General features: G+C 42.0%; 1 protein-coding gene across 1 annotated transcript in view; it reads right to left on the bottom strand.

Annotated features, from left to right (window-relative positions):
• The window catches only part of PDIA5 (protein disulfide isomerase family A member 5), a 97,534-nt gene that overhangs the window by 56,847 nt on the left and 12,857 nt on the right, over nt 1-27,830 (bottom strand). Inside the window, exons 3-8 of the mRNA XM_086898540.1 lie at nt 25,891-25,978; nt 12,415-12,498; nt 11,599-11,644; nt 5,930-6,022; nt 4,590-4,650; nt 970-1,037 (exon numbers count right to left, since the gene is read on the bottom strand). Of these exons, the coding sequence (XP_086754666.1) occupies nt 970-1,037; nt 4,590-4,650; nt 5,930-6,022; nt 11,599-11,644; nt 12,415-12,498; nt 25,891-25,978 (440 nt within the window). The remainder of the gene's footprint in view (nt 1-969; nt 1,038-4,589; nt 4,651-5,929; nt 6,023-11,598; nt 11,645-12,414; nt 12,499-25,890; nt 25,979-27,830) is intronic.

The raw sequence follows: 27,830 nt of genomic DNA, 5'->3' as shown, positions 1-27,830 counted from the left end.
TTCTGCCATAAGCAGAAGGATTTAGAGAAAACACTTCTGAAAACAACTAGTTTGGAGAGTGTTGGGCAGTCTGACAGCACTAAGTGGTCATGAGAAGGAATGGCCAGAGCTGCCCTGGCAATGAACTGCAGTGCTTCATCTTTTCCCCACAAGGAAACCTGTAAACACAGCAGTAAATGATCCAACAGGTAGAATCAGACCAAATCCTGCTACAGCCATGAAACAACAATCCTGTTTCTTTGTCCTTTATGTAAGACTGTCATCATATAAATCATACATTAAGCACATAATAAAACCTCAACTAGACAAGTGTCTTTGACTTGCTTACAGAGATCAATACCCCTCATAGGTACAAAGGGACAACTAAATTATTCTGAATGCTGTACTTAATTAGTCAAAACTTACTTTCATATCAATGTGACATCAATGCTACCTTTGACAGAGCTACAGTTAAACTGTAGCTGAGTGGCTGGAGGGTGATGGGTAGCTTATGGGAAGGGGATTTCCCTCCCCTAACACTGTGATTCTCCACTACGGAAGTGGATTAATAACTGCAATAAGGGCATCCATCCCTGACCTTGCTATGAACAATCAGGTCAAAACTCTGATCAAACTCATTGACAAAACATTTCTTTCTTTACCAAAATGAGCTCAAAAGGCCTACAAACCCACAAATTAGAGGCTAAACATAAATCTGCATAGTGTCAAAACCTGCATCTCCATGGGAAAAACTTCAGTGGATCTAAGGGGCAGGGGAGTTCACATCTCATTCTCTTTAGTTTTAGAAGAATAAAAACCAAGAGAGAAACCTGAAGAGAGCTGGAACAGTCATTTATTTCTGTTTTGTTTCAGCTTGCTTAAAAAATTGATAATTTTGATTTTGATAAATGTTTGTTGGTTTATAGACTTTAAAAAAAAAATGTTAAAATGATTTTTGAAATGTCATATAAATCTCATTGTCTCACTTACATATTTACCCTTGAGTTCTGTGGCTGCCTGCTGATAAGATGGCATCATTCTCTTACAAACACCACACCCTGGTAAAAAATAAATTGTGTAAGTAATATGCCAACAAGTCTATTTAGCCTCTTCTACAGTATCTATCTATATTCCAAAGCATATGAAGTAATATTTTATATAAAAGAAATTTAACAAAAATTCTTTATCTGCCTTACTAAATCATTATTAGATGATTAGTTTCTAAGGAAGATACTTGTTACAAGCCTCTATTTTTGCACATTTTTCATGCTTTTCATATTCATTTCTCATCCTAGTATGAAGAGAGTAAAACCATCTTATATTACTCAGGCTCTGAGTTGAGCCCAGAGGAGAATACATGATGAAACACACATATCAAAAGTCAACAGAAGATGTCATAATTCTGAACTCAAAACAAAAAGCTTTGTTTCTGGTCTTCGAAGGGACAGGGGGAGGTACTTCGGATTCATCCCAGCTTAACAAGGCTTTGAAATTAATTGTAGATGCATTTCCTAAACACTTTACAGAGACATCAAGTGTTAAACAGTGCCCTGTTAATTGAGCAGACATAGCTGAGAAGCAACAGCCCTTGTAAGATACAATAACACGCTGTGGAAAAGACCAAGGGCGAGTGAGGAAGTCCACCAATGTGTAGTTGGAGTGTGCTGAGTGAGAGCTGTTTGATGATCCTCTGCAGTGCTAAGTAGATTAGCAGTAAATCACCTTGTAAGCAGTAGTTTCACCCCTGCCAAGTAAAATCTGTGCATGCAGATGGGAAGGGGCAGGAGTACAGACAGCACGGAAGAAAGGTAGCTGGAGCCAAACACTCCAGACACTTAGTGTGGAAACTCTCAGTCCACCATGGGACAGTAGTCAACACTTCTGTTCTGGCTAACAGACAGTTTTGAAAATATCTTCCAGAAAGGAGGAACAGCCACTCGTTTAGGATCACATCAGCATGCCTGGAAAAGAACATCTTTTAATCTGACAAAGGAGAGTTCTTGTTTCTGTGGTCTTTCCATCTTTGATCTCTCCGCTCAAAATGACAATGAAGTTGCTAAATTAGTGCTGGTCAAAATGACAATTTCTTGGTGGGCACAGACCACTCATTTAAGGGCCATTGAGGTCTTGCAGCTTCATCCAAACCACTGGACAGACATCAAAAGTTGTGAGTTGACAGACATCATCTTCTGAATCCTCTATTTTTTCTTTTCTCAGGAGCTTCAGGCCCTTAAGTCCTCCAGCAGATTTCCCTATCTTTCCCTATTCACTCTCTTACCTCCTCCCTGGAGTACCTTCTAGAGCACAGGCACACACCAGCCTCCTCCACCCAGCCATCACCCCTATCACCCTCCTCTTCCCAGTTCTGCCTCTGCCTCAAACTTGCTACTCCCATCCCAAACCCACGTTTCAGTACACCCTCTCCTGTCCTCATATTTCTGGGTTATATTGTTCAGGATGCTGCCAAGCCACATATAACCCTTGAGAGGCATAAAATGGGAACCTCAAAAATTAATTTTTTTTCTGTTCTTCTTGTATTTCGTCCCAAAAGGGGGAGCTTAATTAAATACAGATTAGCGTTTCCACTAGTTAACAGCTTCATTTTTAAACCCTTGTTTTCAATCACATTTATAAACAGCTCCTTCTTGTTGCCAAATCCAGACAGTCTCCAGCAGGAGTCTTCTTTGACAGAGTTAACTACAAATAAATTTGAATGCCTTCAAGTATACCTAATACTTCATCTTTAGTGCTGCCTGACTTTCTAATATAGGCCCATAAGTACAGTGAAAGGTCTGCAAATGACAGGCAGTATCTTCTGAGGAAACCAAGCTTTTGCTTTGAGTTGTTTTACCCAGACCAAGCATTCCTGAAATATTAAAGTAACTACATCTAAGTCTGTAGTTGCTTTCATCTCCCTCTGCACCGGTACGTAATGAAAGAGCCCATTTCTTCTCAATCTTCCACAATGAATCTCAAGCCCCTGCTTCCAACAAAGCAGAGAAATAAGGCAGCTGTCTTCCCCACAGCCTCCCAGACAAAGCCTCTGATGTCCTCTCGTGCCAAAGACCTCCCTTACAAGTAATAAAAAGCAGAATTTCTTTCAGTGACCAGTCTTGATTTGCTGCTCCCAGTTATGAAAGGTAACACCTGTATGTAACCAATAATTTCAGCTGCTCAAAGCCCGTATTTTATTGCAACTGCTGGATGTATTCTGTCTCCAGTAAAAGGAGCAAGTAAATAAAATTTGAGCAACTAATTCAGAAGGTCTTGTGTGTTAAATAAAAGATGAGGGAGTTACAAACTGAGAAATCAGAGGAAGGAAAAAAAACCTCACAAGTAGACTTCCTTCACAACAGTTTGGAAAGCAGCACAAGTACTACAGTACTGAAAACTAGCAGGTGTTTTGCCACTTCAAAGAAGAGAAACTGGAAGGAGGAGAGTTTCTGGGGGAACAGTTCAAAGAGAACAAAGGGTAAGATAAGGCACATTTCAGAAAGAGACTCGCTTGTGGAAAACAATTATTCCTGATACAGGTAAACTGTGAAAGCACTGTGCAGCCCAACTCTGCCTGAAGGGACGATTTACAGCAGAGCAGCCGTATCGTCTCCTGCTGACCCAAAGCTACTGGGAACAGCCACACACCACTCTAGGCCACACAGAACCACGCCACTGAGGAGTCTGAAGGCACAGAGCCACAAGTGATTCAATTTAAAGAAAAATCATCCTCTTTGTGATGCATCAAACTAAGTCTTGGGCAATTTTGGCCATCTTGGCAGTGCCCAGATGAGAATAAAAAGGTAGACTGGTGTGTCAGGCAGTAATTACAAGAGAAAATACACTGAGGAACACTAGATAATGCTGCTATGGGACACAAGTTTTAAAGAGAATCAGCCAGCAAATTGTGGTACCTAACATCAACTTCCCTACTAGGGCACTGCCGGGAGGCTTTCCTAGTTTAGTCATACAATTACTCGCTTCTCATGGCCTCCCTGCTTCCTGAACTGAGCAACTCAGGTGCAACACAATCTTGCTTAGCAGAGCTGGAAAGCCTCTCACACAGCAGTCACCAGGAAGCTCAAAAAAGCATCTGTAAATCTACAACATTAAGGAGCAAGTAGCCAACGCAATGACAAGATAGCAGCAATACAAGGTCAAGGTCACAAAAGAAATGGAGAGACTCCAATGTGCTCTCCTCTTCCTGAAACCCCACTCACATTTGAGTTAGCCCTGCCAATGTAGGAGGATGTCTCTGGGATGGAGCAGGAACAACAGTCCTACTCCTGACAACTGCACTGTTCCCTCTGCCTGCAGCACACAGTGTTTCTGTTCTGTGCAGCATAAATCTAGAAAGGACAACAGGTAACAAAATTATAGAAAGCAGCTGCTTAAAAGAACATTGAGCAAGAGTCATCATCACAAGAGAAAGAGACAAGATGGGAATACAAGTGATGAAGAACCACGAAAAAAACTGGAGACAAACAGGCAGAACAACACAAGGAGCTGAATGAGAAAGGTGGCATAAGAAGGTATTATTAGTGAAGCTTCTAGTCAGACTTGGACATCTGTCAGAGAAGGGGGAAAGAGATGGCAGGACATGCTGGGCTACTTACATGGGGCATAAAACATCATCAGTAGGGGCTTGTCTTCCTTCTTCAGAAGCCTTCTCAATTCCTAGTGAATGAATCAAAAAAAATAAAAATCCACACTTATACTCAATGACATCTCTTATTATTTGTACTACAACTTAAAAAAACTAATACATGTATTCATAGAACACAGGCTCATTTATCTGAGGGGAAAGGGCTCATCTTTCCTAAGAGGACTAGTTTTTTTTCCTTGCTCAATTTTAACTTGAAAGAAGATGGCAAAATTGATTATACATTCAGCTATCTGCTGAATATCCTAGACTAGTATCTTCACTATTAATATGTGGAAGTTCCAAGGTGTAGTTCATTCTCATTGCAGAATCTCTACCTGGAAACTCCTTCTTTGCTGACACATCCAAAATCCATATTGCAATTCAAAAAGTCAGACTCAATAATAACAAAACAAGTTCAGTTTTCACACCATGAAACCTTGCCAAACCTATGAGATGCCATGCGAAAAGGATTTTTCAGTACCAGCATGATAGAAAACTAGATGAAGTTTTCAAATTGAATGCAACCCTTGGAAGCCTTGTAATAGAGTACAGAGGGTGAACATTAAAAATTAATCTTCCTACAAAAACTGAATGTCAGAATAACCATTTCTAATATTAAAAATGAAAGCCAGAAAATTGAAAAAGCCTTTTACAAAATACCAGCTAGAGTCCAATCAATTAAAGTTTAAAAAATCTATAGAGTAGAAAACTAATATAAAAGACCAAGCTGATTACATTAGAAAGAACATAATGAGTAACTGTGGTGGCACTGGCTTTTTAAGGTAGTTTCATCACATTTGCTGCTTTCCCACTTAACACCGAGAGGACAGTTACTCTACCAAGTTAAATCCCTCAAGATCTGGATCTCAAGCTGGATCTTTCTTCCTGCTTCACACTTCCTAACCTCAGGCACATGAGGGAACCCAAGGTTTAATGACAACCTGCAGTTTGAAGAGCAGCAGTTTACCTTGCAAGCTGCTCTACTTCCCTGAGACAAAGAGGGAGGGCTGTGCCCCCACAGCACCCACAAGCTCTGACACTTGCTGTAGCTGGCTGAGGTCCAGACTGCACGCAGGGCCAGGACCCTGAGGTCATGACCACATGCAGGGCAGAGGAAGGTGGGAAACACAGGACTTTACAGTTATCACAACCCACAAAAGCTGTCAAATCACTTCAAACAGGCTGAGTGCTTTAAACTTCCCTTCCAAAGAAATAAAATAATGGTGTTTCACTAAGAGTTAATACAAACATACACACTCCCTTCATCCCATATATTTATAAAAGAACAGGATGCCTATCCAGGTAATGTACCTTTTCACTGTCCACATGCACAATATCTCTGGCTTCCGGATCTTCTTCCCACAGTGGAGCACCTTCTGGATCCTTGAGAAAGGCCACCATAGACTGTAATGAACAGGGGAAAAAAGCTTTTAAAGAAACACAAATGGAAATCATGAGACATCCAATCTCAAATCCATGCTGTGATGTAAACCCCATCCAATTAGTGCCTTTGCACTTCTGCTCATATATTCATTTGCTCTAATGCAGATTAGCATAAATCTCCTGTTTCAGAACCAAGTGATTCGTGGGTGTGTACCTTCATCATAACTGGTATTCCAACTTATCAGTTCCAACTCCCACTATAAAACTGGGGAAAACAGAGTGAAGTGGACCAGCACAGAGAGAACAGCTTCAAGGATCCTTCAGAGAGCTCTTTCAGTGGTACTAGACTTTCCACAGTGAGTCCCTGGATTAGCAGGAAAGACTTCTCTATGTGGAGGTCAGGCTCCTGTGCCCTTCACTGCATCTGAGTAACAGGACTAGCTGGAGGGCACACTGATACTTGCTGTGAGCAAAAGCAAATGAACACACAGATCAAACAGGTCAAAGGAAGAATAATCCACCAGCAGCTCCCTGTGGGACCCACCTACCTAAAAAATCTGTTGAATGCAATTTCAAGTATGAGAATAAGAAGCAAATGTGGCAAAAGTGGGAAACACAAAACCCCAGGATTCTGCAGCTCCCACATTCAACAGAGTACACCTACTTTGTAACTGCTTTACCTGACTCATAGGCAACCAAAAATCCCTTTCAGCATACCAGAGATATGCTCTCTTTACCATAAGGAAATATACTCTGATAGCTCTAATTTCAACCTGAACCTGAAAGAAACTCCAGCCCTCCTAAATCAGTAAGATACTTCCCATGGATTCTGGCAGTCACACTACTCCCTGTTTCCAGCTGTACATGCAAACACAGGCCTGATCACTTTTATCCTCCGATGTCTGTGCTCTAGAAAACATAATACCTGGTATTCTATGTTTATTCACTGCTCAGAATGACCCCACTGCTTTCTTTATGGCATTGCTTGTAGGTTTGTGTCCATACCCATACAGGATCTCTGCCACACCAGGAACACAGTTCCCTGAGGAGCTTCTTTCGGTGTGAGTTGTGAGTGGATGAAGCTGCCACAGCACTGATATATATTAACACACACCAAGACTACTTATCTGAAACCCTGGGTATGTACTCCACTTTCTCAGGAGCAGGCTGGCAGCACACCTGGTGACACATCCCCTCACTGGAATGGTCTTGGAGACACTTCTGCTGCCTTTCTACCTTTGGTGGGGCTGCTGTGGTACAAGACCCCAACAGTATATCAACAGAGAGGGGAGTTCAGCTCATTTTCCTGCTTCTCAGTTGGCACTGTAAGGCTCAGGAGGATTCAGAGCTTACAGCAGGATCCATTTATTGCATTTATGTTTCTGTCTGCTTGCACAGCTAATATTGAAAAGATCTGTCTTATCACAAGAGGCAGCATGTATCATTCACCAGACAGCAACCAAAACACAGTATAAAGGATCTAACGGGTGAAGATGACAAATGCTTCCAGAAGAAATTTGTTTTACCATGGCATTATCAGGGAAAGGAGCTAGTTAGGGAAAATAAAAAATCAAATCAAGTAATTTACAATGGAGTTACAATATAAAAAGCTGTAGACTTAGAGGCATTAACATCCCAAATTACATCCTAAGAAGACTAATAATATAAGGAGAAAAGGAAGATGAGGACAAAACAGCAGAGATGTTCTACCTTTAGGACAGCTGCATCAAGTTCTGCTCACCCTCAGCATGTACAGACCTCAACTATACACTGGAGAGGAGGAAAGGGGGTCAAGATTTTGAATGGCTAATGAGTGTAATTGACTCTGCTAGTTTCAAGAATTCCTGCATGCCAAATTCAGCCATGTAGAAACAGATGTGGTTAGAGGATTGGGATTAAAGAGATTTAATTTGTCCAGCCTCTCCCTCTCAGCCGAGACAAAAAAAAATTAGACATGTAATGTCTTCTGGCAGGAGTAGGCAGTACATAGCCTTGCTCTCAATTCTTCATGCAGCAAAGAGCTTCCCCTCTTACTTGAAACAGGGAAGAACAACACGCAAACAAACCACAGCATTCTCTAATCACAGAAAAGCAGTTGTCTCCAGGCTGCTGTGTTAGGGGCCACAGCAAGGTCCAGGGCACAGCAGCCCCGGTTTTGTAGAACCCAGTCCTGCCGTGGTACAGTCAGGACCTGTTTGACCCCACGGCATGGACAGAAGCACCATGGGCTGCAGCCAGCTGTGCCAGCTTTGAACCTTAAACCTTGATTCAGCAGAGTACAGGACATGCTTCATCCAGCACATGCTGCTAAAAACAAGCAAGTTTTAACAGGAGAGATGATCCATAATCATATACATGGACCTAGGTTTTAACCTGAAAGAAAATATACACAAACACATCCTTGTGCTTTTCACTCCTTTGAAGTATCATGCAGTAAGGATGCTAATAACAAGACCTGCCTCAATTTCACACATACACGCCTTACAACAGCCAGCTTGAAAAGGATTCAAGGTTTAGAGCAGGACCAATTTATTGAGTTGGTCTATTCCCTTTGCTAGTACTAAGCAGATTTGTACTTCAGTGAGTTTTCTCCATTTTAGAAGAAGGGTAAAACTCTCCCTGTACTTTATACTCCAGAAAAGGCTTCACCATGTAATAAACACAGCCTGGATACTGGCACTGTGGCTCTCTTGACAATTAGACATCATGTGGCTAAAGCAACACGTGAACAGACATTCCAGGTAAGATCAAAGACTAATCTAAGCTTAGGTCTTCAATAGCAGATGACTACAGCTACTTGAGGAGAGGACAGACTAATACTTAGAGCTTTGATATAGCTTACACTGGCACATATTCTCAATTTCTGGTAAAAAGAAATTAAGTTTATGGATTCTGCACCAGCTGTTGTATATGGACCTCTGTGCTTTCTATCAATGGATCCATCTCTTATGACTATCTAAAACTGTTTTTCTGTCTTCTAAATTCTTGGCTTTCACAATCTGTAGCTACTAGTTCCAACTTTTTTTTTAACACTGTGGCTATTTGTTTCAAAGCAGCCATCCCAAAATGCCACTGTTTGCCCTCAAATTTGCAGGAAAAAAACCCCAAAACTAATCACTCCCTTTTTTAAGCTACTCACAGTTACAGAAATATCTACTGGAATTTCCTCCAGCTGTCCTTTTTAGTAAGCCCTTCTGCAAAGAATTTGAAACATATTTTTTAAACGATTCCTAATAATTTTGCATCACTGAGTTTTATTCTCTTGCCTTCCATTTCCCTTTCCTAGATACCCCAAACTGCTCAGATCTTAACACAGGTCTCAGCAGCAGGAGGTTCTGACTGCCAAGTAACTTCCCCCTACTGTGAACACTGAGCTATCCTTTATTCCTCCTTTTTCTAATAGTGAAACCACAAGGGCATCTCTGCTAATTACATAAGGATTTAGTTACTTTAAGAAATGAAAAGCTTTTCTAAAAACCTGAGTACACTATCAGCTGGATCAGCCACATCTATGGAACTGCTGATTACTCCAGAAAGAATCCTTTTACAGTTCTTCAGAGCTGTGTCCATCATTCTCCAAAATGTCATACATATATTAATATGTCTGCTGGATGTCTGGAAAGAAGATCCGAGTTTTATTGCCACAAGTTTGCTGAATGATGCGAAACAAATCCTTTAATCTCCCTGTTCTTCAGTGTGTCCACCTGTCCATAAAATGAGTATGATACCCTATGTAATGGTGTTGCTCTGCTCCTCTCTGTGTGTACTGGGAAACACCTGACAAACACAGCTGAGAGACAGAAACAAAGGTCACTGGCTCAACAGAAGAAAACAGGGAGAAGTGGAACAGAGGGAGAAATACAGAAAATATTCCGGCAGCTGTGAGCAGCAGAACAAGCAAACAAAAAAAAGCTGAATTATTTGATCACTGCCCAGATCTGATCCACTGCCCCACCTGTAAATCATTTGTGGCTCATTTCACAGGGTCAGTTAATTGAGGACTGGAGCCCCTAGAGTGAGGGAGCCTCAAAATCCCTCTTCCACCCACAATGAAATCCCACATCCCTGTTTATGGGATGCTGCTTTCTTCTTCCCAGCAGGGAGGGCAAAAGGGAAGGGTGAAATGCTCATCACAAAACAGCTGAAGGAATAAACGATCTGGTTCCTGTTGTGCCATGATTGCCTCTCAGCCCAATGCTCCCTGGAGCACTGCAGGTGCTTTCCACTTGATCTGATCTGTAAGGAAGAGTCACAGCACTAATTCCTGGTTTCAGCACTTTATGGAGGGCAGGACAGACACCTCATGTATTGTTCAAATCACCCAAATTTAGACAACTAGCAAATCTCCCTTAACCCATCATCCACCACAAAGGAAAAAAATGATCACCAGCTGCAATTCCTCCCCAAGTACAGAAGCTGGTTTAGGCAGCTGCTGACTGAGCTGGGTGTTTAACACTGCTCTTCCTAATTCCAGGCAAGATTTCTCCTACAGGAGATGGGAAGATAAATGGCACTACCTTCTCCATCTCAGACAAATCTGCATCACAGCCTTAAGTGAAGACTGAACGAATTCAATTCAGAGCACACTTCCAAGACAGTCCCTCATCAGATACGCTCTAACTCTGGCTGCAAAAGCAAGGTCCAGAGCAAGTGCATTTAGGAACAGCCACTCCGGCAGATTCAGGTTCATGCAGCATCTCACACAAGCTTTCCTCCATCCCAGGGTGATCCCCTGAACAAGTCAGAAAGGGGGAGTACATGGAGTTTTATCTACCTGGGATGATGTCATTAAGCCTTCAAAAGACCAATGACTATGCAGAGCTTGGGTTTGCTGGAGGAGGAAGAGGAACTGGGCATCAGACCTGGACAGAAGTAATTTCTGGAAGCCAAGTCATTGCAGGGCTCCTTAGGTCAGGATATTCCCAGCGCTTCACCAGGGCTTTGCAAAGGAAAGCTGCACACTTTTGGTCTGTGTACTGTGCTTTTCACCATTTCTTTCCACAATCATCTGGATCTACACATTCATATCATGCCTCATGCCTTTACTTCCCAACATTCCCACAGAACATTGCCTTCCGTTGCTTTATGTCAAGATTTGCCAGGAAAGAAGAAAGGTCATTTTATACCTGATACACTCAAAGCACTTTCATAGGAGCTGTGGTTTCACAATCTGATAAAAGATAAGGCCACTCAGCTCTCTTTAAAGTTTATAAATACACACTCTAAGAACCTCGGAAAACTCCTTATCAAAATGCAGTATCAGCTAATACTTTTAGTTATACTACCACAAAGAGCACCTTGTAATCAAAACAAGAAAACCCTTATTTGCTACCAGTGTGTAAGTTAACTTGCAATTTACTTTCCAATTCAACATAGAGTCAATCTTTTAAATAATGAACTATTTCCCTGGATCTGTGGTTGACAGACACGTAGGCACACAAAAACCTTTAGGCCATTCTGACAGCTGTTTATGAAGATTAATCCCCTCCCTTTCATGCCGTCAGCATGAAAAAATATCAAAACCTGTTTTTAATCCACAAATGTCTCACCCACATCTAGCAAAACCAAAAGAATAATAATGGAATATTTGAATTTACCTTCAATGTGACCGCTCTGTTATATGCAGTATGAAACGCACCGTCCCTGTTAAACAAGGAGTGGGGAATAGAGTTAACTTACAGTAACATTACTGGAATTCATACAGCTGCTCTTCCTGACTTCTCGCTAACCAGAATAACATTATCCTCCTGAAGTCACAAAACTAAGCAGAATTTACAGTACAGTAATTTAAGGGGGTTGGGGTAGGGAAGAACAAGAGGCAGAAAAAAGGGAGGGTGCAAACCAGTGTAAAAAAAACAGTTTCCCAGTAAACAATTTCCTCCCTGACACTTTAACAAGATTATTTACTAAAGCATGATCATTGGAGATGGAGATGCAGCTACTTGGTGTACCTAACAGTACTCCCACTCCTATTATTTTCAGGAAGAAAAATCTCTTGCTGTCTCACAACACTTGCCTTTCTCCACTCACATTATGAAGCACTATCTCAAGTCAGAAAGGCAAGAGAGGTGAAGCAACTCGTCCAAGGCACATGCCAGCAGGCAGGTGACAGAAAGCAAGAGAACTCAAATATCAGGCATCAGCCCTGTGCACTGGACAGTTTTAGTACACTGGACACCTCTCCCTGGCCCTGCTTATGCTTTTAGTGTTCTCTGTCGAAGAGCAGAATAAATTTAACTCAACTTCTGTCATAACACATGCTTGCAAATTGAAGAAACAGCAATTAATTTCATAGGATAAAAAAATCATCTTAAAGTCATCGTAATGTTACAGCAGCATAGGGCTGAAAGAATAAGCACTCTTAATGGGGGGCATCAACAATCATGAACTACAAATCCCAGCCCAGCACTCACTTATAATGGAGTAAATCCACTCCCTTCTCCTTTGAATTAGGATCTACCTTCATCTTCTTGCATAATTTTCGGCTTTCAGTATCACTGCAAAAAACACATATTGGAAGAAAGGTTACCAAAAAAGAAAATCAAATGCATTCAGTTCTGAGAACTCATTGCTGTGCTTCCTCATCAGTAATTAATTCAAACTAACAGTAATTTGGAAGCTGTTTGGCTAAGTTTGTGAAAAGCATTGTGAAAAGCTCCATTAGTCAATTTAATTTCTCTGTTTGCTTGGTCAGGACACAGTGAACTGTGTTAAATTTACATTCCAAAGCCAAGCCCTGACCATGAGTAGAGAAGCAGCTCATTTCAGCATGTCCAAGGACCTGAGCAGATCTTGTCCATGAGATTAACATAAAATTTAGGAAGCTGAATTTCAGTAAGATCATGCTACTTTTAGGGTGGTGGTCAAAGAACATTGTGAAAAGATTCAAAAGGAAAGAGCAGGTCAGCTTTTTGGCAGAAGATAATAAAAATCCAAAGAACCCCCATGTTCGTGGTATGTCCAAGTCCAAATCACACGTGTTTAGCCTTAAAAAGGTCCTGCAGAAAACAAAAAAAAACCCTGAAAATTTGGAGCCCCAAACCCAAATTCATTCTAGATATGAAAGATGTGTCCTGGAGACACACCTGGAAAGTAGAGGCTAAAAACAGCCCTTAAAGAAGGAGGGAGGTATCAGCAGATAGAGCTGCTGGAGGTGGTCTTCAAATGGAAGAAGACTGAATTGCCTCCAGCACCAGATTAGGCTGACTTGAAGAAGAGAGAAGGGTCATGGGAGAGAACAGCAAATACATTTGTTTCAGTGGGCAGGTAAAGGGTCTTCATGGCCTAACTGCTCTCCTAAACAGTGCAGGAGTGAGCCATAAGGAGACTTCAAGCTGAAGTGAATATGGAGTTGGTCAAAGATCTGGGGAGATGAGCGAGACAGAAAAGAGGATGATTCACATTGACAAGGCTGTTCATCTGCATTGACGAACAGTAAGATTAAACAGCTCAGAAACTTGTTCCCAGCAGAGGACAACTTGTACCTTTTACGTAGAAAAATCAATTTAGAAAATGAAAACACTGAAAACCTATCAAGTTTAAGCTGATTAGAGACAACAAGATGCAAGGCTTGCAAGAGCCCCACCAAATTAAGTGTCGTTGCCAGCGTTGGTGCTAATTCTCCCAATGTTCTCCAGCTGTCTTTCTACAAATGCGAAGAACAACAAACACCAGGTTCACAGTGAGCTGCAAGTGAGAATGCACCTTAGTGGAAACTACCCAAATGTTTATGGTACATGGAAATAAGGAGGAATGTGCCATGGGCACATGTAGCAAAATCAGAGTATTATGCTGAAGATAGAAATGAGCATTTTAAGGAACTAACGAAGCACACAACTACCACACCAGGAAGGAGCACTTGTAATCTCAATTGAACAGAAGTGTATTTATCTGAAGAGTCTTACTAAATTCACATCAATTTTGCATTTTCACATCACTGTAACTCATAACACTCTTTTTGCATCTCTGGGAGGCTGGAGATTTGAGCTTGAGAACTGAATAGTGTGGACATATCTCCTTGTTACAAAATCAGACTATGGAACAAATGCCTTGGATTTGGAGTTATGCCAAAAAACTGTGTTTGCCACATGGAGTTCATACACAAAGCCTGCAGCAACATCAGACCTAGGGGTCAGAAACATTCTGTCTGCTCTCCTTTGCAGTTCTCCAGTGTTCCCATGGGCTAAACCTAAATGACTCAAAAGTTAAAGGATCTCCAGAGAAGATACCAGTTTCGAATCATCCTTCTGTCTTACCCCAGACAGACTCAGAGGCTCAGAGGTTTTGTGGCCCTGCTGCAGCTGAGTCTGGCCAGTTAACTACAGTCATGACAATCAACATTTATAAGTACTCTTCTAGACACTCCCAATGTTTCCAGTGTGCAGGTGTCTCTGTGGCTGTCTCAGCTTTGCCAAGACAAATGTTAGGTGCTTGATGTGAACAAGTGTAATGCCGAAACCTCAGCAACAGGATCTGTGAAACCCCAAGATGTGCAGACAATTGTTCTGGCACAGAGGACTAAACTGGGTATGAAGAGAATCCTGTGCCTGTTCTACCACTTATTTGGTGCAATTTCTAACTATATGGGGAAGAAAGTGTAATTTTCCCTTATGTGTCATTTAGAGATCTGAATGGATACTAATATTCTGCAAGGTTTATGGTGGAAAAAAGCTACAAAGCATTACTACTGAGCTATACCTGTGAGTAAACAGCTAGCAACTCCTAGCAATTCATTTTCTGTTTGCATGAGTTTCTATGAAAAAAAAAAAGATAAGAATAGCTATTTCACTGGATCTAAGTGTGCCCTGCTTTCAGGATTTCTCCATTTGCAGAGATTCACACAGCTGCCCAAATGCACAGACATTATCACAGGAAAGAAAGCAGCAGTTTGCTCCAGTATGTCTCCTACCATTTAGTGGGCAGATTCTCTGCACCACTGCATTGTGAGTTAAGGCTGTTTATGCAGGTTATCTGCACTGATGCACGGGATACAAGAGGAGCAAATTCCAAGAGTAGGCAATGTCTAAATATGTATCAGTAATTTTTTCATGCATCAGTGCAGATTTTTGCACATGCCAGAACCACCAGCTTAGATGCTATGCTAACAATTATTTGGAAAAAGCAAAAAAGGAGATGTACAGAAATGGCAGAGATGGACACGTCTGCTTTTCCTTTTGCCTTCACTTACAAACAAAAACAACCTGCAAAGAGCAACCTGCTCTGATATCACTTGGTAATGACCATTATTCTTAATAACAGTAAATATCAGCACACATGCAGCCTGCTATAAGATTTGTCTCTTTTGAATCTCAGCCAACAGCCTCTCTCTGAAGATGAGCTCCTCAACTCTCACATGGGAGAGGGTAATTAGGACTCCAGTTCTTGCAATTTAATTATATCACTTGAAGAGGCAGTGTAAGAGTTTGTTATAATGACTAAAAGTTAAAAAAAAAACCAACAAAACCAAAACAGGAAATAAAAGTAATAGGAAAAAACCCAACAAACCACAACCTAAGAAGCCAGAAACTACCCCCAAAATCAGCACTCCACCAACCCAGGCCAAGCCACTCCAGAAAAGGCACTAGGCTTGGGAAATACTGGTCTGAGGATGAGATCAGTAATGTGTCCCCAGCAGCCATCCTTGGCTGCCCTTGACACTTCTGTCCAGAGCAATTTGAACCCTGGCAGGTCCCCACTGTGCTACTGACAAAGGGACCCTTGCAGGCAGTCCTACAATAATCCAGCATTATTATGGAAAATCATCCAAAACATCAACCTACTTTCAATACCACAAGGACCTAACCAACAGCTGTCTATGTGGGAATAAGGTCAAACCTCAAGTGGCACAATGGCACAGCTTCCTTCCACTCCCACAGGCATGTCCTCTACTCTTCCCCTTCCACAGAACCAAACCAGGGCTCCAAAATATGCCTTTGCTGGAGAAGTGAAGACATATGACAGCTTGGTAAAAAGAAGAATAAAATGAACTTGCTGACTTAAGCAAGAAGTATAAATAAAAACAAAGGTAGCGCGCATTGCAAAGATTGCGTGCACACTTCACCCCTTCCCATTCACATCCCCATCTCCTCTACCTGGACGCGTTTCTGCCATTGGGGGTTACGATGGAGCTGGCAGGAAGCCCAACTGGAGCACTCCCTGTAAACCTCTGGGGTCCCTCGTCAGCATTAGCATGCATGAATAATCCCTCAGCACAGGCAGCCAGCTGTTACCAGGGCAGGAGGGCAGCGAGGGACCCATGAAGGAGACCTGGCCTCCTTTGGCTCACCCCCAGTGCAGCCAGCTCCTGAGGGGGACGTGTCACAGCCATTCCTTAGGAGTGGCACAAGATGCTCTGCCCACAGGTCTGGACACTCATGGCTTTAAGAATGGAGAAGCAGTGAGAGATACTGATGGCAGTCCCCAGTGGCAGGAGGAGCAACACAGAGAAAGGCTTTTGCAGCAATGTGTCAAGGTAATTTGGAGAGAAAGAACAGAAGGTAAAGCTAGACAGAAGGAACACAAATAAGACCCAGGAGTTTTGCTGCAGTTAAATCCACATAGTTTCTAAATCTAAAACAAGTCCAAGATGGATAGATCCCAAGAATTGTGCTTGGAGGTGGAAGTGCAAAACCCCCTCCTTGGGGCAAATCCAAATATTGTCTAGTCAGGTCCCAAAGGAACATGGTAAGACCAAACATCCTCAGCACCATTCTCTTTCATGAGCACAAATAACATCTTTTGCAGCTTCCTAATTATTTCCATTATTATGTAATGCTGCCCATTGGCCTCTCATGAAGATGGGAGAACAGCCATCTCTGGGGAGGAAGGATCTGAAATGACTGTCAAATCCTCTCTTCAGCAATGACAAAAATGCCATCCCAAAACGTTCATGTTTCCAGTTGCCAATGAACCAGCAGAGTGTGCACGTGCTGTGTGGCCACATTACTTCCATGGCACTGCCCTGCCGTCCCCTAACACTTTGCAATGAAGAGTGCACCCTTGCTTTCTTTTTTGCCCATACCATAGGGTTTCCAGGCACAAGAAAAGTAATTAATAAAAATGCTGACAGAACCAATTTAAGTAACCAGGTCAGTAAATGCGCCTGCACAAAAACTATCTCATTCCTCTATCAGCGCATGATGTAACCACATGCAAACCACAGACCTCACAACTTCTAAACAGATTTGCTTTTATCTGTACATCTCACCATCTGAAACAGGGCTCAACAATCCACATAAATTATGCTTCAGCAGTCCCTTATATCACAGTTGTGCCTGTAGACTAATGCAATGGAGGATCTGTTGTATCAGTGAGTGTACAAACACTGTCACTGTCCCAACAGCTGGTAAGGAGAAAGAGTAGGCTCCAAGAGCAAGGGAATACAGCAAAGACAAAGCAAGACTGACTATAAAGAAAGTCTCCTAACACTAGAAAAGCTTTGGAAGGTACCAGTCAAAGCTGTCTTCTTGTTGCCAGCATGTTCTCTCATTCTTGCCTCTGTTGTTCAGGTACTTTCCTTCTTTTATGTTATAGTGAAAACGATCACAGAGAACTCCAGTTACAACTTCAGGGAAGTTCAACTGCAATTTCAGTCCAGCCATCAGAAGTGAATTATCATACCGGGTTTCCCAGCCCAATGCACAGCCTTTGCAATACCCTCTGGCTACCTTCCATAGGATACACTCTCCAGTCAACAGACTGATGAACATCCTGGGAAAGCATGGAGTTGAGATCCTGCCAAACAACTAATTGAGCTTGTGACCCCAAAAAAACAGCAAAAGAAGTGTTAGCAGCAAAAATTTCCTCAAGCCTCCTAAAAATATGAAACACATTTGCACTTGCAAACCTGATCTGAAAGAGGAAGTCATTAACAGTTATAGCTGGATGTGCTCCTACGAGGTTTTGAAATTAAAAAAGGGAATTTATTAGCCATTGTTGGGGACCATATGGGATTTTGACTTATGCTCCTTGTAGTTATTGATTCCACCCTCCAACAAAGACTGTGTGATCCATTTACGGTACAGCAGTTTGTGTACTTTGCTGACCAAACAAAAACAGATTGATTCTAGAAAAACTCTCCTCATACCGCAGGCACTGCCTTACCTCCCCATCATCCTCATATCTCCCTCCTATCCTGGGCCAGCAACTGCCACAACCACTGCTGCTAACAGTGTGTCACATTTGTAAGGCTCCTCGTATTCTATAATGATCCCACACCCTCCTGCATAACTCTCTCAAGACTGATCTGAAATCAGAAACAAAAAAAATAAATCATAGGGAAAAAATCACTTCTCAAATCATCACGCTGGCTTGCACTTCTCCAAAGAGCTGGATGGTAATGGCTTACACCTACTTGAACAGAAAACCCATACTCAGCCATCAGTGCAGAAAGGCACTTAGATACTCTGCTCCTGAGTGGGGTTTAAGGACCTGCAGGCACCAAAATAGGAAAAGGACCCAGGAGAAACGGATGCAGAAGTAATAAGCACAGGAAGCTTAAACACAAGATTTGCCTTGAAAACAAAGCAATGTTTTGCACCCATTCTGGGTTCCTGATGGAAATTATCTTCTAGAACAAGTAACAATAGCAACAGGTTTCCAAAGCACAGAACAAATGAACCAGTCAAACAGTGCGGCACATGAAAAGCTTGAATCTTTTAAGGGATGGGGGAGAGTGAAAACCAAAACCAGCAAATGTACTGCTGGAAAGACTTAAGGATTAGCAGATGAACAGGACAGAGTCCCACGTGAATTTAGGGCCTGATTTTACCCCCTAGAATGCAGCAAAAATCCCCCTTCAAGGGGGGATTGCAATCACCTTGCAGATGATTGCAGCCTTCTGCTCCAAACGTTCCCCTGGAACGTGCCAAGAATGCAAACTGAATAATCCATGTGCTGGGGAGACCCAGCATCACTTGTCACCCAATATAAACGACTCCCTGTGCCCATTAGTCAATTAGAGAGGCCAAGGATCTAGAGGAATAAGATTAAAAAGAAGTATTTTTTGAAAATTAAAACCCATGAGATGAATTCTTACGGCAAGGAGAAGCAAGCCGAAAAGCAGAAAGAAAACCAAGACAAAGAGGTAACATGTATGTATCATCATATCGTTAAGCTAAAACAATTAAGGGAAAAAATTATAAGCTCCAGCCCCTGCAGTAAGTCAAGAAATTATAATGAACAGTATTTTCCATGGAAATATAAATTAGCAAGAGACACTTGGCAGCCCACATACCTGCACAGAAATAAGGTAAACACATTCACAAGAATTACCAAAGGCTTTACATGAACTTCTAAAACCACCGAGCACTCAAATTTTTCTGCAAAGCAGCAGCTTCTCTCATCCCACACCATGGCACAGCAGAGCACTGTCCTAACCTGGGACAAAAGATGACTACTACTCCATCTTTGAGTTAATACAAATCTAGAACCCCAAAATGCAGGTTTTGAACATGTCACCCACGAGCACACAGATGCTGCAGCCCTTTGTACACCCATTTACAACCTTTAGCTGGACCACAGGCATGGAGAGGATGGATGCTAGGGGATGCTTTAAATTAATTACTGGGTGCAGGAAAATGAAGTTGACTTCATTTACATTAAATCTGAACTCGCTTACTCCTGCTGAAAAGCAGCAACGTTGAAGACTGGCTAATGAGCAACTCCAGGCAAAACCCACAGAATACTCAAGTTTAGGATGAAACAGACATGAGCTCAGGCTCATACACCCAATCATTACTGTGGATTTAGTTAATTGCTCTGTGTTTCTGAATTAATGCAATACACCAAACTAAATGGGTTTAAGTTAGGAACTGAGAGCTTACTTAAAAAAGGATTTTTTCCAGATTGGCATAGCACTTCCTGCATGGTCACTCTTACAGTAAAATAAAAAGGCTTTAATGTGAATGAGCATTAACCACACAGACAGGTTATGACAGAGACACAAGGAAGGCATCGAAAATCTATGTTGTAAATGCAGTTTGCCCTTATAAATGGCACTTACACAAGGACCACACTGGCAGTGTAACTCACTTGCAAAGCGTTCCTGAGGGACACCTGACTTACCTCCCCTGGACCAGCTGCAAACAGAGCCCCTGCAACCTCCCCCAGGCTGGAACTATGAGCCGTCCTCCCCTGAGCTGGCCTTCATCTTCAAGGCTATTGTAGAAAAATGCAGAAATCCCAGACACCACAAATCTGCTTGGATGGAAAGGGCTGCACCAGGGCAAGAGCAGCACTCCTTTCTTTTTTCTCTCTCTATTAGATCTGGTCAGTTTTATTTGCAATTTCAAAGCTTTTCATCAGCTTTAAAATTCAGCTACAGGTAAGAAAGATGAGTAGACTTATTCTCTTAAATAAATCCTACTTCTGAGTGGTTTCATCAGATGAAAGTAAAAACTAGAGAGCAAAATTACTCTAACACCATCTGTACTGCCAGTCTTATTTCTGAAATTTCTCCCTGCTATGTCAAGGCATTAAGCACATTCATTTCTGACTGTGTGGATAGGTAAAGCCTTTCTGTACCTAAGCATTAAGAAATTAGAAATTTGGGAAGACCTCATCTAAAAGACAGAAAAACAGGGATATTAAGGAAAACCCCAGAAAAGACAAATATTCCTTAGATTTGGCTGTCTTGTGAACCAGCATGTTTAGCTGTGTAGGTTTGAATGTACTGCTTTGCCAGCCAAATTATGGTCTCACCTTTCTGCTAAGTGTCATGGGACTGCTATAATAAGTAATTATTGGGGATGGGGACTACAAGAATGATGCACATGACACACAAAAAGGACTAAAAGAAAGACACTTAAAAGCAGAAAAAGTGGGATTAAAACCAAACAAAAATTAGTCAGACACTTTAACCAGATGGCATTTCCTCTTCCTAGCAGTCTGATGTGCTAAAGCCAAGCACACGCGCTATGACAGCAGATGGAAATCACACAGCTTTGTTTATGTTTGGGACCTACAGTAAAGGGAACCATGCAAGTTACAGCAGAGAATAATTACCCACAGCCAAAGAAATGGGTGTTTTTTAAAAAAATACCAATTCACAATTGGGCAGGAGTTATAGACAATAAAAACTCAAGACAATTCAGCAACTGGAAAACCCAGGAGTGTTCCCTAAATCATACTCATGATGGAGAGAGCTACTTTCAACCTCTTCAAAGCTGCACCTGATCACAAGGTGCTTTATAACCTGCCAAACACATTTTCTTCTGGTCAACAAAGCCATTTTACTTTCTTTCCGCTTCACCCAACATAGTTACACTCTTCCAAGTAAAGTCAGTCCTTGGCCACACTGTGGTCTATCACAAAATCCACTTAAGAAGGCTAGAGAATAACTTTGTAATGACTATTCTTCAAAACCACACCTTGGGACATCACAAATTGACACTAGAGATTTGACTGCTTTAAATACAAGCAGCAACAATTTTGTCATTCACTCAAAAAGTAATTCCATCATACTGTGTTCCCAGGCACATCACCTTTAACCTTTTACTTGCCACCACAAGGATTTGACAGGAGTTCCCATTTTTAACAAACCTCCTCTTTTACTTGGCCATATCAGTGCTTACCTCCACTGTAACAGGGAGGGGAGGTTAAAGGCCTTAAAAAGATGGAGGTTTTGGGAGATATCAGGGGGATGCAGAGGCTCTACAGCACAAACCCCAACTTGCTGTCAGAGTTAGCAGCAGCCAGTCTCTGAGACAGAAAATGTCACATCCTTTTGTGCTTTAGATATCCTAAGCTTTCAACTCCCCATGATGCCCTTCAGTTTTCCAAATTTCTATCAGCCTATATCTAAAAAAATAATTCAATAAATAGCCCAACCTCCTGCTTTCTTACATGCCCATTCCAATTTCACCTGAATGCCCTAAAGAGTATCCAATCATGCTGCTGCAGCATTTTTCCCTTTCAAAGTTCTCCACACTTTTTATAAACACTGACTAATGAATCAGGCAATATTTACCCAGTTGCTTGGAAAACAGATATACCTTTTGTAACTGCACAAAGTAACAAGAAGTGACTCATTAGCAGTGTCAGGAACAGAAGCTGTGACTCCCAGCTCCTATTAACGTGGCATCTCCCCAGACACCAGTCCCAGAACAGTTGTTCCCAAGATGCCTGATGCAGCTCTCTGGAACACTGAAGATTTAGCAACCTGCAGTGTTGTGCTCCACCCCCAATACCATGCATCTCACCAGGCATAATTAGTTCATATCAGTATTCTCCTATCTCACACCACCATTACCACCATTCATTCAATGTCAAATGCCTCAGCAAGGACTTCTTAATTAAAACATGTAAAGGCTAAAATAAAACATATTTTTGTCACAACACTGCCAGGTCTTTTATTCACAATTGAAACAGCTTCATGTTTAACTGTGTACAGAGCCACATATGCTATCTCAGCACACAGCAGCAAACAGAGACCACTTCAATGCCGTGAGCAATTCTCGAGCTGCCCCTTCATCTCTAGAAGGAGGCGTCGATCTGCCTGCAGGAACTGACTGAGCTCTCCTGAACAGGACCTTATCTGCAGTGCCACATGCAGGGGGTCACAGCACTCCAGCACAGCACTTGGCACAAGTGAACCCAGCTGTGCAGGAAAGCCAGGTACATGACATTCCCAGCCCTACACTTCTCAAGCCCCAGCACTCTGGGGATCTCTGCTACCCTGCCTCAAAGTGACAAACTAAATGGCAACCTCCTTTACTTGACACTGTCTCAGAAAGAAACCTTGTATTTCCCTACATCATGCTGAAAAACTAACTTCCCTCTCTCCCTGAGACCACTCAACCTGGAACTGAAAGCTCAAAGCTAATCTCTGCCTTATACCACAGATCCAACAGAAGCCAAGGCCAAGGAGCACAGTTTCCATGCAAACCAGCATTCAGTCCTGAATGCCACACTTCCAGCCACAAACCTGCACTCCACTGCATGAAATACAGAACATGCTGCTGAGACTTAGCCAGCCACACTGATCTCGGTCTGTGCAGCACAATGTTCTCTCCTGAAAACGAGGGGAAGGAGAATGACAAGAAACAAAAAAAGCACCGCCAGTAAAGAAAAAGGAAAGAAAAGGACTGCCGTCATCGCCACAGGGAAGCAGAGGCACAAACCACAACTCTGCATGTATGCCAGCCTTGCTAACGCTTGGATCTGAAGGCAAAGAAGCCCAGTACAGCAGGATGTGAAAAGCAAAGCCAAAATTCCCCACTAAATATTGCTGCCAAACAAGACATTTCTTGTCAGTATTTGTAAAACAAATTGAGCCTGTGCTGTAAATATCCCAGCATCTGTCTGCTGTTTGTTTCAGCATGAAGACTTGCAAATAAGCCTCCCAGCATACTTGCTGCAGGAGAATGGCTTGAGCCACTCTGGAAGGACTCAGCTGTCCAGGCCCTACAACTGGTGCTCTGTGAGCTGGGGCAGACTGCACTACGGCAGCCTCTGGTATTGTTACTGCAGCAAGGTGGGCAGTGGTTAACAAACACTTGTATACAATTTTTTAAAAAGCAACAAGCAAAGGACAAAACCTTACATGAAAAAAAAAAAAGAAGTTTAAAAGTTACCTCAACACTACTAGATTGATTTCAGAATGCTTCAAAAGCTTAACAAGCAAATCAACCACAAAACTTGGTTTAGACTCAAACTATTTGTTTAGGCTTTCTTTTTGCATCCACCAAGACCTCCTTTACCACAAGCCAGTCTTCCAGCTCACTTTGCCCCATGAAGCAAGTTCACAAACTCTGTTATAGTATCTCTTAGCAGGAGTGATAAAAGGGATAGAAGTCCATATCTGAAAGATGCCCAGCTATTTTTTCCAGGTTCTTCCCAAACAAGACATGAAAGACAGCTCTACTTTACCCACAAAGAGATTACCCCTATTGACATGTTACAGCATCCTGGTCACTGCCTGCCACTCAGCAAGTGGTAATCTGAATGCAGCATTACTGGTGTCAAAGAAAATTTTGGGAACCTACCAATCTATTCCCAATCCCTTACAGGATGACTTTCACCATGCTGCGTCACTGTCTGAGATTAACTCACCTTTCAATATATCCCCATCACAGTGAGAGGAAAGGCACTGCAAGTACCAAGCTTCCTATGAGAAGTATTAAAGCACTGAATGGGAAAGACTTGAAAATACATTTCTTGCAAGTAACTTCCACAACAAAGTTTGGTCTAGATGCCAACATTTGGAAAATGAGAATATATTAGTGTTTGATGAATTGAAGTTTATTTTACAACAAAACCAAACAATACATTTCCCTCCCCATCACCATTACTTACAAACTCAGGAGCAGAGACTGACATGTTGAACTAAGTGCCAAAACTTCCCTGGACTTCAAACTGAAGTCCTAAACACAGAATCCTTCTTTCTCCTACCTATAACTAAAATCCTAAAGGGAGTTATTGTTTAGTAGTATTACAGCAGCATTTTGAAGGGCCAGCTGAACAGCCTCATCATCCAGCATTTATATATATACCACATACACACACACAGTGTAAGCAGTATATCCCCCAATACAGAGGTAGTCTAAAACAAAAGACACAAAGGTAGGAACCAGTCCATAACCAGAAACTGAAGCTGATTAGAAACTGAAGCAAATAAGCTGGCTCAGTATCCTATCTGCTAACCCTCATTGCTGACAACAAAAAATTACCTATCAGTGCTTATGTTAGAAATGGAGACTGGTTTTCATGGATTTCAGAGGTATGCCAGAACTCCTCACAACCTTCACCCTGTCAGAGTCAATACAATTTACTGACTGGCTTTTCAGCAGGTGGCAAGTGGTACAGGCTTCACTGACCTCTGAGGAACAGCCCTGCTTTCTGCCAGTAGATGACTTGGAACTCTGCCCCCACCAGTTGGGCAGAGATGAGAGTGTGTGTGCACTTGGACGAGGCCAGCAGAATGCAAACAGAAGGCAGAGGACTCCACAGGAGAGATACCTGCCTGGTGGCAGGCGGGGAACAGGGCAGGTTAACAATAACAAACCCACGTTAACTTGCATTTAGCAATGACTTATTCTGGGTCACTGTTTGATGGATGAAGGTTAGTTTAAAAAGTCTAATTTTAAGGGAGCGACATGATGTGCAGAGCTTGTGCACTGTGTACAATCTGTTCATACCACGGCAATCCACCCAAACACAGAGGTAGGCAGCAAGCTGCTCCTCTGCATTGCAGGAAGGGGAACTTGCCACCTGCAGGCAAAGCTCTCAAAGCTGCAGAGGTACTACAAAACACAAGCTAAAACCACAAGCAAACTACTACTGAGTTGAACCGCAGTGGAGATTTTCACATCTGCAAACCAGAAAGTACACACCTGTTCATCCCTCCCCACACACACAACCACTTACAAAAACAAGTTTCTCTGCCTTCACATTAAAAATTGACAGGAACTTATGTCAGCACAGAGGAAGGTCTTTAAAAGAAAGCACATTTTATTGAGAAACCCGAATGGGTGGATGCTTCAAAACCAAGCAAACAGCCTTACTGCTCATACAACATTTGCTGTCAGAGCAGAATTACATTGCCCTCCAGCTGAGGCACAACATGTGAGCTTCTCCTCCCTGGCTTGTGGAAAAAAAGCTTGCACCCTGTGTGTCCCCTCTGAAAGGTCATATTAGCTGGAGTCTCAGCTTCAGGCTGAAAAACATGCTGTCAGAGAAGTAACAACGACCATAAGGAGAAGAATTATTCCCCTCCACTCGTTCAAAGGAAGAGAAGATGGTAAGATACAAGTTCCCTACAGAAGAAACTGCACAGAATTATGCGGGTCCAGTTAAAGGCAAAAAGTTTCAGAGCCATCAAAAAAGCTAAGATAGTAATAAAAGCCAAAAGAGGAAAGGGAAAATAAGAAGGAAGAGAGCATAACACATACCCACAGTCTATCCAGCTTATAGTACCTCGTCCTTTCACCTCCTGGGCCACGCTGGACAGTAATCTGAGTGAGCTTTCAGCAGCAGCGGCTGGAAGACAAAATTAAATAATAAAACTAAATGAACAACAGCATTACTACTCCACACAAAACAACACAATGTTTCATTTCTATGTTCCAAAACACCAGAAGAACATGTTGTCTCATTTGAAGAAACCAGTGTAACAGGGATCAGTAAAATCTGTAAACTAGAAGGAAAGTTGGCTGCAGCTGAAGCTGGGTGGCCCCTTCCCTCGATCCCCTTAAACAAGACACTGAAATTGGTATTACCAGATACGCTCCCTGAGCTACATTTATGGAGCTATACTGTGTCCTCTCCATCAGCTTCCATCCCAACACTGCTTTTTTCCCTGTGGCTGGGCATGAACCAGTTTACCACAGCCTGCTAATTAGTGCAATTTCATTTAGGACTTTCATCAGCTTTAAGGGCAAGTCATTCAGCATCTCTGCCTCCCTAATTCTACCCCAGCCATACACAGAAAATAACAGATTTTATTCTCATAATAACCCTGGGAGATACCCAAACCAACAGTCATGAGCAGTACCCAGAAAAGGTCCATCCAAGTACTGGCTGTATTATAAATAGCCAACAGAGATTTTTATAATGCCATGCCACATGTATAGATTTTGCAAAACACTACAGTTCCAAAAGAGTCTTATAAATGGTATTAAAAATAAACAGAAGAGAGAAAAATATAGCAGTACAAGTAAGTATCCATTCCCCCAAAAAAAATCTTAACAGGAACTGTTTCCTTCCTCAATAAACAGAAAATAGAAACCCGGAGCCTCTTCCAGATCTCCACAACTACTTCAAGTAATTGGATGTAAGAATGAGATATTGGGACAGACAGAATGCTTCTGTAGACCAATATCTTGTCTCCAGCATTTGAGGAAGTGAGGGCCTGAAGATGTCAGAGCAGACAAGTAGAGCCAGCATGTAGGGATAACCCCTCAATCTCTAAACTTTCACAATTTTTACCTCAACAATCTCCTGAGCCAGAAACAGCCTCTGTATTTGGCAGACTTTACTTGGGCCTGATGCCATCAGAGACACCAACCCACACGTATCAGCTTTCAAGAAACTCTCATACCCCCAATACCATGCAATTGCCACCTCTCACCAACACAAAGACTTAGGTGGGGGAATTCTTTGCATGTACTTAGAGTGGAACAGTTTGAGAAATACACTTTTAAAAATAAGCATTCAGGGGACACTTGTCCCCTGAATAGATGAATACTCAGTAGCTGAGTACTCCTGGTAGGATACCCAGCTGGTAGGCGGAACTCAACATCTACAAATTATGACACCTCCCAAAACAAATGAATTTTCTGATTGCAATAGCAAGTGACATCTTCTGCTCAGCTGGGGAGTAAAGCCTTTGTTCCAGCAGTATGACCAGATGCCAACATCTCATCACAGCTGGGGGATATATATCTGGGATTGAAATTGCATATCCAAATTCCCATCTCCTTTTTCCCCTCCCCTCTTTCTGGGTGACTGTTGAGCAAGAGATTTCCAATTGTGTAAGGATCACTGTTGCAGGAAGAAACATTAATTCCACAGTCAGCTCTGTATGCAATGCTTTAGACTGCTAAAACCAACCAATTAAACAACAAAAACAGAAAAAAAGAAATCTCCATAACATGGCTTTTGAACAATGCCCATAGGGCAACATTTATTAGATGAGTGTCACAGCTGAAGTGTTCTGGTTGTGCTGCTAAAAATGAAAGTAACCACCACTTATAATATTAAGCGTAAAAAGAAAATTTTCCCTTTAAGAAGCTGAATAATACAGATGTCTTTTTATCTAAAGTGTTCCTTTCAAAAATCAAAAAGCATTAGAAACTCTTTTATGATTTTCACTTTGAACCTGTTACTACAA

This window comes from Cyanistes caeruleus, chromosome 7 (assembly GCF_971803275.1).
Source record: "Cyanistes caeruleus chromosome 7, bCyaCae1.hap1.1, whole genome shotgun sequence".
NCBI classification, from domain to species: Eukaryota; Metazoa; Chordata; class Aves; order Passeriformes; family Paridae; genus Cyanistes; species Cyanistes caeruleus.
The sequence above is the reverse complement of the archived record's forward strand: the minus strand, read 5'-3'. Positions and strand labels throughout refer to the sequence as shown.